At 34.6% G+C, this 14,384-nt stretch overlaps 2 protein-coding genes and 1 non-coding gene across 3 annotated transcripts; 2 read left to right on the top strand and 1 right to left on the bottom strand.

The window, feature by feature from the left end:
• The first annotated feature begins 249 nt into the window (after window positions 1-249).
• On the top strand, window positions 250-3,794 carry LOC104211333 (beta-amyrin 28-monooxygenase-like). The gene is made up of 3 exons (XM_009760377.2): window positions 250-1,266; window positions 2,295-2,482; window positions 3,298-3,794. Exons 1-3 carry the CDS (start codon window positions 321-323, stop codon window positions 3,592-3,594), a joined length of 1,431 nt encoding a protein of 476 aa, XP_009758679.1. The 5' UTR covers window positions 250-320; the 3' UTR covers window positions 3,595-3,794.
• A 5,045-nt stretch (window positions 3,795-8,839) lies between these two features.
• LOC138886567 (small nucleolar RNA R71) lies at window positions 8,840-8,946 on the bottom strand. Its single transcript, XR_011405617.1, has one exon. It is a non-coding gene; the product is annotated as a small nucleolar RNA R71 (small nucleolar RNA).
• A 4,118-nt stretch (window positions 8,947-13,064) lies between these two features.
• On the top strand, window positions 13,065-13,613 carry LOC138884966 (uncharacterized). Its single transcript, XM_070165844.1, has one exon. It carries the CDS (start codon window positions 13,065-13,067, stop codon window positions 13,611-13,613), a length of 549 nt encoding a protein of 182 aa, XP_070021945.1.
• Window positions 13,614-14,384: the final 771 nt, after the last annotated feature.

Here is a 14,384-nt window from a genome sequence, read left to right on the forward strand (position 1 = left end):
CTAACATGACTAAATTGATCATTTGTATAGTTTTGATGATGTCCTTACATTTTGAATTCACGTATTATGTTAATGTAATATTTTCGGCCTTTAGATTATTTAAATGCCTAAACCATCACGTACCATTATTAACGTGCAACGCACGTTCATAGATACTAGTATATTTAAATAATTCTTTGTTTCATTTCTATTTTTTCGAAATTACTTAATTAGTTCAAACCTCTTCTATATAATTAGCACGCATCCACCAAACTTAATTAGCAGCCTAACACATCTTATTAAGTTCTTAGTACGAACAAGGTAAAAATAAGCATCCATCCATGGATTCTTTTGATCCCTCTGCCCTTGTCGTTGTTCTCTTCTCTCTATTCCTCACTGCTATTGTCCACAAACGTCTTTCTTCTAATAAAACCAAACTTCCCCCTGGTAGTTTTGGCTGGCCTGTAATAGGCGAAACTATAGACTTCTTGTTTAGTAATCCTGAAAAGTTTGTGAGTGATAGGATGAAGAAATACTCTCCTGATATTTTCATGACTAAAATAATGGGAGAAAAAACAGCAGTAATTTGTGGCCCTAATGGTCATAAATTCCTCTTCTCAAACGAAGAGAAACTCTTTACTGCGTTTCGTACTCACTCCATGCAAAAACTTTTCCAATCCTACCAATCCAATTCTTCTTCTTCTCCTTCTCCTTCTCCTTCTCAGTCTACTCGGGTTATGATTCGCCAACCCGGGTTTTTAAAACCCGAAGCTCTAACCAGATACTTGGGAGAAATGGATTTAATAACACAAGAGCTTTTGCAATCTCATTGGGAAGGCAAAAATGAGATTAAAACCTATCCTTTTGCTAAATTTTTGACATTAACACTTGCTTGTCGTTTCTTTCTTGGCACAAATAATTCAGAAAGGATCACGAAACTCGTGAATTATTTTGATGATATTACTTTAGGATTACATGCGATGCTTTTGAATTTTCCAGGGACGGCATTTTATCGGGCGAATAAGGCGGCGATTGCCGTCAGAAGGGAACTTATAGGTGTGATTAAAGAGAAGAAAGAAGAAATGGCAAATGGAGTGAAAATGCAAGATATATTGTGTCATATGATAGTTGTTACGGATAGTAAAGGGAAGTTTATGCCTGAGAATGAAATTGCTGATAAAATTATGGGACTTTTAGTTGCTGGATATAGCACTGTTGCTACTACCATAACCTTTCTCATGAAATATGTTGGACAGAGATCTGATATCTATGAAAAGATTTTGATTGGTATGTACATCCTCTTCGTCTCTCTTTTTAATTTATTCATTTCTTTTCCTTTTATTTTTCTTATTATATTATATCCACTTATCCAAAAATATTGCATACAATATTGCGGTCCGCCCTTTCTCCTACTCCGTGCATGGTCACTTACCACCACCAATCATGGATAGTTGCTTATAATTATAGTAATTAGATTTTAAAAGATTTGCACAAATTCTCTTTTGCAAGTAAGCCTTTCTATTGGACATGAAGTTTCAATATAATTTGGGATAGGTAAATCTAGGTCTAGTCTTGAATGTAGCGTGTATAAGTTTCCATGATATTTTTTCATAGTATATGATTAGATTACCAATAAAAATCATCCGAAAAAGGAAAGAAAAAGAAACAATTGACTTGTTTCATAGCCAGCATATATAAATTGATGGTTTCTTATTAAAGGGTGTACGCACGAATTTTTGTAAGCGATGTTGAAATTTATAGAAGAATTGAATATAATTTTGATTATTATATTTTTAGATAAAAAATATTCTTAGTCTGTTGGTTTTGTTGAGTATTAAGATAGAAAAGGTCTTACAATTTTTAACCATAAAGGCCCTCTCAAATATTTGCAAAAGAAAAATGTGCTAGTTGAGGTTTAAACCTTTGACCTCTTAGAGCAAAATCAAACACATAACCAACACACCAAAATACAATTTATGTTAAGTGGTGTCATTTTTTCCTACTTATCCGTTTCCGTACAATATTGATACATATATTTAGTGAAAAAATTCGACGAAACGGTATCGCGTGACACCGCTTCGGTAAGCGCGCGTGCATCTGCCCTGCTTATTTGTAATCGAGAGAAATAAATTTAAGCTATATATTGTTAATAGATCATTTTTACATTTCAGTGAATATTAACCTATGATAACAAGTTAGTTAGTTGGTAGTCTTTTTAGGTTATGGATTAATATTTATCATAAATTAAAGGTTTATAAGTATGACTAATTATTTATTTTATCGACTTATAAAACTTAAATTCTCTTATAATACAGAGCAAAAGGAGATTGCAGGGGCGAAGAAGGCGGGAGAAGTGTTGGAATGGGAGGACATGCAAAAAATGAAGTACTCATGGAATGTGATATGTGAAACAATGAGGCTAACTCCACCTCTTCAAGGTACTTTTAGACAAGTGCTGACAGACTTCACCTATGCCGGTTACTCCATCCCCAAGGGTTGGAAGGTACATTCCATCTACTTGGACCATCTCATTATTTTATTTTACTTTTTTTAATAGTTTAGTTTCTACATAGAAGGGAGTTTCGGAACAACGGTACAGTTATCTATGTGTGATTTGTAGGTAAGGGGTTCGAACCGCTAATATCCCTTTTTAGTTTAGTTTCAACTTGAAATAAAAGACTTAACTTTGAAAAATTAGTTTGGAGAGTATTTAGGTAAAAAAGTTTTTGCATTAGTTTTATTTCTTTTTTTTGGTTTTCCACCCGGTATCCGGTATCCGTATTGGGGCTCGACTATATTCGGATTCGCGCCGCGTAGCCCCAATATATGTTTGATCACAATTTTAAAACCCAAATAGGCTTTTTTAATCTCCATAGTCTATCTCAAATATTCATTTTTTCAACGGCAACCAAATACTGTCCAAATGGTTTGAAGTTTTTTTTTTAAAAGTACTTGGAACATACTCCGTAGCCACTTGAGAATACATCTTATCTCAACCTAATAATTAATTGGTTCAAAGGTCAAAAGTTCCGTAATGATCCACTAATCTGAACATTTTGCGACCTAATTCCACCAACCTTAGCTTGTTTGATATATTAATCCTCCAAACTCTTGAGCCAACAACTATGATACAAATTAAAGTTTAATGATTCTTTTTTTTTTAAGATACGAATTTGATTATTTCATAATACACTGTATACATATCCATTCAATGATCAGTTCAATGAAAATGCTATCTTAAGAAGTTACACCAGAAACAAGTACATCAATCTACAAATATTTTTTTTTTAAAAAAACTAAGTAATTTGACATGTATAGGTTTACTGGACAGCAAGCAGCACAAACAAAAATCCTGCATATTTTCAAGACCCTGAAGAGTTTGATCCATCAAGATACGAGAAACGCGACGAGCCAACTCCATACACGTACGTGCCATTTGGGGGTGGACCAAGAATGTGCCCTGGCAAAGAGTACGCTCGCCTTGCAATTTTAACTTTTCTTCACAATGTAGTAATGAAATACAAGTGGGAATTACTAGCACCAGATGAGAAGGTTGTTGGTGATATGATGCCTACACCAGAAAAAGGGCTTCCTATCCGTCTTCACCAACATTAAAAAGAAGCCATCAGCTTTTGAGATTATATTCTCTAGCCATCAAACTATATAGGATTTTCAATTTCAATTAATGAAATTATCTATTTTTCTTGGTTTTATTTGATCCTGTTTAAAAGTTGTAAGTTCATTAAGGACTTGTTACTGTTAAATTTGAGACGATCGGAGGTGATTGAATGAGACAATCATGTTTTATTAGAGAATATTTGCACAATTCTACCACTTGTTGATCAGGTAATTAATTAATGAAAATTTTTATTCTGTTGTCTTTATTATTCACCAATCACTAAGAGGTACTCGCCTATGATGCATGTAGAGTGGTAGACCATCGTCACATACAACATCAAAAATCATAATGTTGGGAAGCGTGTTAAGATAATAGAAGGAAAAGGATATTTAAGAGAGAAAAACAATAAATTGTACAAGACAAGGCAAAATTTACGTGGTTCGGCAATTTTTGTCTACTCCACGGTCACACAAAAAATAGTTCTTTATTAATTGAAGAGAGAAAGAAGAAGTTTTGGGATGATCTACAAATGAAAATGTAGACCCCTATTTATAGGCTTTTGAATGTCCTGTCGAGGTAAGCGCTAACATCATAAAAATGCAGATGTAAGCTCTTACATCATAAGAATATCGAGGTAAGCGCTTACATCACAAGCATGTCGATGTAAGCGCTTACATCATATTTTTATCTTTTTTTTTATTTTTCTTTATTTTGTTTTGTCTACTTTCACGTACAACAATAGGTTTGCTCCTATCAATCCCCCCTCAAACCTATGTTACATCAAGAAAGAAAAAAATTTGCTATTCTCTGGTGGTGCCTTCACGCTATCAGTCTTGAAGGCTAAGTGAGGCAGCGCACAGCCTCAGTTTGTCAACACTGACAACTTTGGTCAACATGTCTGACGGGTTCTTTGATCCTTGTATCTTCTGCAGGGAAAGAGTTCCTTTATTTATCAACTCTCGGCTATGATGATACCTAAACTAGATATGCTTCGATCTTGCATGAAATACTGGATTCTTGGCAAGATGAATTGCACTCTGGCTATCGCTGAAAAGCTCACAATTGTCCTACTCTTTACCTAGCTCTTTAAGAAAATTCTTGAGCCAAATCATCTCTTTTCCAGCTTCTGTAATTGTCATGTACTCTACTTCAGTGGTAGATAAAGCAACATTTTTTTGAAGTCTGGATATCCAACTAACAGCAGTACCACCCAAGGTGAACACGTAGCCCGTGGTACTTTTTCGACTATTCATATCGCCGCCTAAATTTGCATCAGCAAAACCTTGTAAGATAATATTTCTCTTTTTAAAACAAAGTGATATACCTGGGGTGCCTTTGAGATATCGCAATATCTATTTTACACCTTCCCAATGCTCCTTTCCTGGATCTGACATGTATCTACTAACAACTCCAATTGCATGGGCTATGTCAGGTCTAGTGCAAACCATAGCATACATCAAACTTCCTACTACTGAACATACGGAACTTTGGACATGTACTTCCTTTCTTCATTTGTCTTAGGTGATTGGTCCTTTGACAGATTTAGATGGCTTCCAAGTGGAGTGCTTCTGGTCTTTGCATCATGAAGACTGAACCTGCTTAGTACCTTCTGTATGTACTTTTCTTGAGACAACTTTAAGGTTCCTTCCGACATGTTTCTGCTAATCCTCATCCCAAGCATTTGCTTAGCTGGTCCTAAGTCTTTCATTTCAAACTCCTCCGCCAGTTGTTGCTTAACCAAATTAATCTTATTTATGCTAGATCCTGCAATTAGCATATCATCAACGTACAACAGTAAAATGTTATAGGATTCATCAAGATTTTTTATATAACAGCAATGGTCCATCTCACATTGTGTGAAACCATTTTTATGCATGAATCCATCAAATTTGTTGTACCATTGTCGGGGAGCTTGTTTCAAACCATACAAACTCTTCTTCAACTTACACACAAAGTTTTCTTTACCAGAAACTTGAAAACCTTCAGGCTGCTTCATGTAGATGTCTTCTTTAAGGTCACTATGCAAGAAAGCAGTTTTAACATCTAGCTGCTCTAAATGCAAATTTTTTGCAACTACGATACTTAGCACCAACCTGATAGTAGTTAATTTGACTACAGGAGAGAAGATCTTGGTGTAGTCAATTCCTTCCTTCTGCTGAAAGCCTTTTACTACTAATCGTGCTTTATATCTCTTCTTACCATCATGCTCTTCCTTGACTCTGTACACCCACTTGTTCTGCAATGCCTTCTTTCCTTTTGGTAACTCCGTAAGTATCCATGTTTTATCTTTTGAAGAGAATTCATCTCTTCTTTCAAGGTTAGCTTCTACTTATCAGAGTCTATCACCTGCATTCCTTCGACAAAATGCTCTGGTTCTCCAGCATCAGTTAGAAGTAAATAGTGAAGAGAGAGAGTTAACCTATTTGGAGCATTCGTGACTCTTTTAGATCTCCTCAATGTAGGTTCATGAGTAACAGAATCCGAATTTGATTCAGGTCCTGATTCCAGATTTGGTTCTGCATTTGATTCTATCTCTGGTTCTGATCCAGGTTTGGCTTCTAGTTCTTCTTAAAATTCGGCTTCTGGTTCTTCATCTTCAATTTCAGAATCAGTTGTAATCCCTCTAGCCACTTCATTTTCTGAGATTTCTTCTAACTCAACTGTTTCAGACATTGTCTGTTTGCTGGTGTTGTTTGGTTCTACTTCAAGCTTGTCCTTGTACATCACATTTTCATTAAATGTGACATTCCTGTGTCTTAGGATCCTTCTATTCTGATCATCCCAAAACCGATAACCAAAATTATCATTACCATAGCGAATAAAGAAACATTTCTTGGCTTTAGGGTCGAGCTTATATCTATGATGAATATAAATATTTACTTATTATATATTATTAATATTTTACTTTAAATAATATACTTAAATTTATATTTAGTATTTTGCCTCTTTCTAACTATTTTTACAGAAAAAAAAGAAAAAAAAAGAATAAAAATAATAGAAGGAAAAGACAAAATGCTCGATGAAAGTCTGCTATGGCAAGCACAAGAATTAAGATGGGAAACGGAATCCTATAATTGAAGTTCAGACGCATCCAAGCTTCTATCTTGGACGTGACAAGCTCATGTCTTCAGACACATCCAAGCTCATGTCTTCAGACACATTCAAGCTCACTCCTCAGACACATCCAAACTCATTCCTTGGACACGTCTAATCATTTAATGCTTGCAAGATTTATCTATAAAGAGAATGCAATTTGGCATCGGAGAGGAGGAGGAGAACTACTTTTATCTAAACTTCAGTCTTAACTTCTTTCTTTAACTATTTTATTTTATTCTTATTAGTTTTTGGATTTTCTAAGAGTATTGGAAATATTCTAGAATTCCTTTTTGTTGTGAGATTTAAATACTCCATAATGGAGTAATCTCTTTTGTTGGGATAGTTGATGAAGCTTGATATATATTTGTATAATATTATTTCAGTTTTAATGCACCCTTGGCTTGAAATTTTCATTGTATAATTCATATTGTGCTGAAATAATGGTTTCTAACTAATCATTATTATCACTTCTATATATTTTATTTAAGTTATTCTTATATTAATTTTGTAATTCTCATGAAGCAAAATTAATATATAATAACCAATGAATAAAATAGTAGAGTGAGAATAATTTTTTATAAAATTATTATTTCAAATCTGTAATCTTGTTTGTGTGAGTTTTAATTCTCACGGAGGAATTGTTGTAGGCAAGATTACTGATTTTTAGTAAAAATATTCTCACGAAGTTTTTACTACCTTTTAGCACAATTCAAGCAAGAAAATATTTCGGTTTGATCGTCACTAGTTTTAACTCATTTAATTACATAATCTCACGGAGTGCTATTAATTGACTTTTTCTTAGTGAACAAACATAATTGTATTAGCAATAAGCAATTATTCTTTAGAGAAATACATGTAGAAATTGAGATTTTATTGTAATAATATTATCAAGTGAATTCAACGATTCCCAACTCTTTTAAATTATAAATCTTTCAGAAATTGTTTGCTTTACTTTAATTAATTAACAAGTTTTAAAACTCACCTTTAATCAATTTGGTTCTCTCAAATAGTAGTAAAAATATTAAAAGTCTGTAGCCTAGATTAACCAATCTTTGTGGGACGATATCATAAACTATACTAGAATTTGACTGAGTACGAGCAGAAAAATCCTATGCACATTGATCTCGTCAAATTTTTTACATCATTGTCGGGGATTGGCACACGTCTACTTCAGACTAAATATTTTATTACTAATTTGGGAACTTACTATTAATATTATTATCTTTGTTATCAGTATCTACTAAATATTACTACTATTACTTTTACTATTACAAGTACTAACATCTTATAGAAGTGTTATTATCATTCGTCCTTCTTACCATCATTATAGCATAGCAGTCACTATTATTAATAGTAGTACTACTTATAACTATATTCTATATTAGTATTATATTATTATTTTCCATTGTTAGTTACTATTACTACTTACTGATTTCGTTTACCATTTTTTTTTCATAACATCTATTGCTAATTAGTACTTATATAATTACTATTATCATATACTACTACTACAACTACTACTACTACAACTACTACTTTAGGAGTTAAGTTCAGATTATTTTTTTAGAATCTTGAGTAGTTTATGACCCGCTCTTCTATAAAAGAGTTGGTCAATTACGATCCTGAAATTGAAAAATCTCTTCGATTGTGCAGGAAAGGAAAAGCATTATCTTCCCAAAGCATAGCTTGTGAAGGTATGGAGAATCAAGAAGTAGAAGACATTCAACTACCAGTCCATGTGGAGGATCACTTTGATGAAGTAGCACAAGGCGAGCAAACAGAATCTTAAGGGATTATGCTAGACCTGACCGCTTTAACTGTGAATCTAGTGTCAGAAAACCTCCAGTGGCAGCCAACAACTTTGAAATCAGGACTGGCCTGATTCAAATGATTCAACAGTCTTGCATCTTCAATGGAGACGCAAGTGAAAATCCACACAGTCATTTGATTGACTTTTTGGAACTTGTTGAAACAGCTAAATATAATGGAGTACCTCCTGAACCTATCAAGTTAAGGCTATTTCCTTTCTCTTTAAAAGGAGATGCCAAAACTTGGTTGCGAAGTTTGCCACAAGGTTCCATCACCACATGGGATCATATGATTCAGAAATTTTTAAACAAATATTTTTCCTCTGCTAAAACCACAAAGTTAAGACAAGACATCTCTAATTTCTTGCAGACTGACACTAAGTCAGTTTATCAAGCTTGGGAAAAATTAAAAGCAATGTTAAGAAAATGCCCACACCATGACATTCCTGAACATATGCAGTTGTATATTTTTTATCACGGGTTAAAACCCTCTTCTAGAAATGTGATTGATGTAGCTGCGGGAGGTTCTGTAATGGGAAAAACCACGGAGGAAGCATTGCAATTGTTGAACGAGATTTCTGAGAATGCCATCCAATGGCCATCTGAGAGTGTAATCATCAAGAAGGCTGCTACGGTAAATTAGGTTGATGTTTTAAATACACAAATGCAGCAAATTGTTTCTTTGGTACAAAAGTTTGAAACTTTTCAGGTGAATACACAACAACCAAGCCAATCTGAGGTTTGTTACATGTGTGGAGGAAATCATTAGAACCATGAATGTCAAGCAACCAATCACAATGATGAACATGTCAATGTCATCGGTTACAAGCAATATCCTTTTGGAAGTCCAATGCAACAGAAACATCCAGGTTTTCAATGAAGCAATCCAAATGGTGCTAAGAACTCTCAAAGCTTCCAGAAGAAACAAATACAGGGTCCACCCGGATACCAGAATCCAAACCATGGTCAATCAAACTTTAGACCTTATCAGCAAGCAACTCCATATCAGCAAAGGCCTCAACAAGCTCATGTAAGTCTTGATGATCTTTTGTATAAGTATATTACGGTCACTGATGAAAAGATGGAGAGTCAAAATTTATTCCTCAAAAATCTATAAATACAGTTGAGCCAATTGGCAGCTCTTATTACAGAAAAGATTCAGGGTCGTTTACCAAGCAATACAGAGAAAAATTCAAAAGAACACCTTAAGGCCATCACCTTATGGTCAGGTAAGGAGCTTAATGAACCCTATACAGACCAATCAGAACAACAGGTAAACAATGGTAAGAATGTTGAAATACCCATTGAACCATATGAAAAGAAAGAAGTCAAGAAAAAAATATTGAATCCTCTCCCTGTGACAATTTCTTTTCCACAAAAAATGAAAAGAAAAACTCTTGATAGTCAATTTGCCAAATTTTTGAAGATTTTAAAACAGATTAACATCAATGTTCCGTTCACTGATGCTTTATTGCAAATGCCTTCATATGCCAAATTTTTAAAAGAAATTTTGTCAAGCAAAAGAAAATTGGAAGAAGTTTCTGTGGTAATGCTTACTGAAAAATGCAGTGCTATACTTCAAAATAAGCTACCACAAAAACTTGGTGACCCATGTAGTTTTACAATTCCATGCACTTTGGGAGGAGTATATTTTGAAAAAGCACTCTGTGATTCTGGAGCTTCAATAAATTTGATGCAATTTTCTATCTTTAGAAAATTGAATCTTGGTGAAATGAAAGACATATGTGTTTCTCTTCAGTTTGCAGATCAAAGTACTAAGAAACCTAAGGGAATAATTGAAAATGTGTTCGTAAGAGTATATAAGTTTGTTTTCCCTGTAGATTTTATAGTACTTGAAATGAAGGAATGTCCTAATGAACCAATCATTTTGGGTAGACCATTGCTTGCCACAGGTAGAGCAATCATAGATGCCCATCAAGGACAACTAATTTTGAGAGTTCATGAAGAAAGAGTCATTTTTGATATGCAAAAGATATTAAGATTTTCAGGAGATGAGACGTCATCGTCGTGTTTTTCGATTTACATGCTTAATTATCTTACAGATGAATTCAAAGATGATCAATTAATTCCAGACTCAATGGAAAGATGTTTGGCCAAATCTGGCACAAAACAAGATAATGATCTTATCATCAGAAGAGAAGCCGAAATACTAGAAAAAGATTCTGAAGATGAGGAGATCCAACCAGAACAAGTTCAACAAAAAATTGAACTCAAAGTTCTTCCATCTCATTTAAAATATGTTTACCTTGAGAAAGAATTATTTCCAGTAATTATTTCATCTTCTCTTACTACAGGATAAGAAGAAAAACTGATTGAAGTGTTGAAAGCACACAAGGGAGCCTTGGGATGGACTATAGAAGATATCAAAGGGCTTAATGCAACTGTTTGTACGCACATAATCTTTATAGAGGATAGCTATAGGCCAATAGTCCAGCCCCAAAGGAGATTGAATCCAGCAATGCAGGAAGTAGTAAAAAGGAGATCGTAAAGCTTTTGGCGGCAGGTATTATCTATCCCATTTCAGACAGCCCTTGAGTAAGCCCAGTTCAGGTAGTACCAAAGAAAGGAGGTATGAATGTTATAAAATGAAAGTAATGAACTCATACCTACCAGAACCGTCACAGGATGGAGAGTCTGTATTGATTACAGACGTCTCAATGATGCTACTCGAAAAAATCATTTTCCTTTACCATTTATTGATCAAATGTTAGAAAGAATTGCAGGATATAGTTTTTACTGCTTTCTTGATGGCTATTCAGGGTATAACCAAATACCAATTGCACCTGAAGATCAGGACAAAATAACTTTCACATGTCCTCATGGAACATATGCCTATAGGAGAATGTCATTTCGTCTATGCAATGCCCCTGCTACTTTTCAGCGTTGCATGTCAGCAATTTTTTCTGACATGACTGAAAAATTTCTTGAAATTTGTATGGATGATTTTACACTCTTTGGCAAACACATTTGAGGATTGTCTTCACCACTTGACCTTAGTTTTTAAGAGATGTGAAGAGACAAACTTGATTCTTAATTGGGAAAAATGTCATTTTATGGTTGCTGAGGGAATTGTTTTAGGACATAAAATCACCGATAAAGGGATAAACTTTGATAAGGCTAAATTGATCTTATAGCAGGACTACCCCCTCTCACAACTGTTAAAGGCATCAGAAGCTTTCTAGGTCATACAGGTTTTTACAGACGGTGTATAAAAGACTTTTCAAAGATTTCAAAGTCGTTGACTAATCTTTTGATGAAAGATATTAAGTTTGATTTTTCAGGTGATTGTTTGAAAGCATTTGAGACCCTTAAGGAAAAGTTATCAACCGCCCGTGTAGTTGTGTCCCCAGACTGGAATCAACCTTTTGAGGTCATGTGTGATGCTAGTGATATAGCAATTGGAGCTGTTTTTGGTCAGAGAAAGGATAAGATCTTTCGTCCCATTTACTATGTTAGTAGAACAATGAATGAGGCTCAACTAAATTATGCCACAACAGAAAAAGAGTTACTAGCAGTAGTATTTGCTTTTGATAAGTTTCGATCTTATTTGATAGGAACCAAAGTCACTATTTTTACTGATCATGCAGCTTTAAAATACCTCTTAGCAAAGAAAGATGATCGACCTAGATTGTTAAGATGGATTTTACTTCTACAAGAATATGACCTTGAGATAAAAGACAAAAAAGGAACAGAAAATCAAGTAGCTGACCATTTGTCTAGATTAGAAAATCCCCTCCTTGAGTTTAGCGAAATAAAGGAAGAATTTCCTGATGAACACATTTTCTCAGTTAACTCAATTGTGACTCAACCACCCTGGTTTGCAGATATTGCAAACTACTTGGTTGGAAAAAGGACACCCCAAGATCTCTCTTACCAGTAAAGAAAAAAGCTTATATCTAATGCAAAGTATTATTTATGGAATGAACCTTACTTGTTTAAAAATTGCGTAGATAATATCATTAGAAGATGTGTGCCTGAAGATGAGATGAGCAAAATTTTATATCATTGTCATGATGGAGCAATTGGAGGTCATTATGCGGCAAATCGAACAGCCTTTAAAGTTTTGGAAGCCGGATTTTTCTGGCCAACTCTCTTTAAAGATGCCCGAGCATATGTTGCACAATGTGACAGGTGTCAGAGAACAGGTAACATCACTAATAGAGATGAGATACCATTACAATCAATACAAGTATGTGAAATATTTGATGTTTGGGGAATAGATTTCATGGGTCCTTTCCTTCTTCTCATTCTTTTGAATATATCCTTGTGGTCATGGATTATGTGTCAAGATGGGTTGAAGCCATCCCCACAAGGAAAAATGATGCTCGAACTGTGTGCAATTTTCTCAAGAAAAATATTTTACTAGATTTGTCACACCATGAGTCATCATTAATGACCAAGGGACTCATTTTATGAATAAACAATTTTCTGCTTTGCTGACAAAATATGGTGTGACTCATAAAACATGAACACCATATCATGCTCAAACTCAAGGGCAAGTTGAAGTTTCCAACCGTGAGTTAAAAAGAATTCTTGAAAAAATGGTTGGAATCTCAAGAAAAGACTGGGCTTTAAAATTAGATGATGCATTATGGGCGTACCGAACGACGTTTAAAATGCCAATTGGAACATCCCCATATAGATTAGTCTTTGGGAAAGCTTGTCATTTGCTAGTTGAATTAGAACACAAAGCTTTTTGGGCACTAAAAGCACTAAACTTTGAATTATTCTCTGCTGGTAAAAATAGATTTTTTCAGGTTAATAAGTTGGAAGAACTGAGATTAGTAGCTTATGAAAATGCAAGAATTTTCAAAGAAAAAACAAAAATCTGGCATGACAATTTGATCCGACAGAAAAGTTTTCAAGTGGGAGATCAGGTACTTCTTTACAATAGTCGACTCAGGCTATTCCCAGGAAAGTTGAAATCCAGGTGGACAGATCCTTGTAATGTTACAGATGTAACTCCATATGGTACAATTGAAATTCAACAAAATAATGGCGGAGACAAGTTTAAGGTAAATGGACACAGGCTAAAAATGTACTTTGGAGGACATTTTGAGCAAAATCCATCGGTCACTTTGATAGATTGATGAATTTCAAAATTAATAAGTCGAGCTGACGACGTTAAACTCAGATCTATGATACCCTACACGTAGCCATTGAGGGTGAAGCAATGGAGCCTCATAAGTCCGATACAGATTTGGGTAATTAAATGCTTAACCAATTAATCTGGTCAATATCCAGGTTATTGTACAACCGGAACATCTCATGAAGGTCTCTACAAAAATAGTGTCACCTATACAAGAGTAATTCCATGGTGATCGGTATGACTAAGTAACTGGTTGGTTAGCCATTTAATAATTCAATTCGAATGTTGGCACAGCTAAATTTTTCTGGTTTATATTCATGACCAACACGTTATTGTCACACCTCCTTTTTACCTACATCTCGGGAAGGGTATAAGGGAGTTTTTCCAATTAAAGAACAATCGAAACGGGATTTATTATTAAGAATTCAAAGTCGCCACTTGGGAGATTTATGGTGTCCCAAGTCACCGATTGAATCCCGAATCGAGTAAAATATGACTCTGTAATACGGTCCGCAAACCAAAAATCTGAGTAAGGAATTCTATTAACTCGGGAGAAGGTGTTAGGCATTCCCCAGTTCCGTGGTTCTAGCGCGGTCGTTTAACTTTTATATTCGACTTAATTATCTGATTTTTAATACATGTTCAAATCTATGTGCACTTTAATACTTTAACGGCTTTGTTTATTTTAGGAATATTGCAACACTGTTAAAACATATCTCGAACCACGTCGCATAAATGCACCCGGGGCTTTCGACATATTTTAACATTGTTG

This window comes from Nicotiana sylvestris, chromosome 2 (genome assembly GCF_000393655.2).
Source record: "Nicotiana sylvestris chromosome 2, ASM39365v2, whole genome shotgun sequence".
Lineage (NCBI taxonomy): Eukaryota > Viridiplantae > Streptophyta > Magnoliopsida > Solanales > Solanaceae > Nicotiana > Nicotiana sylvestris.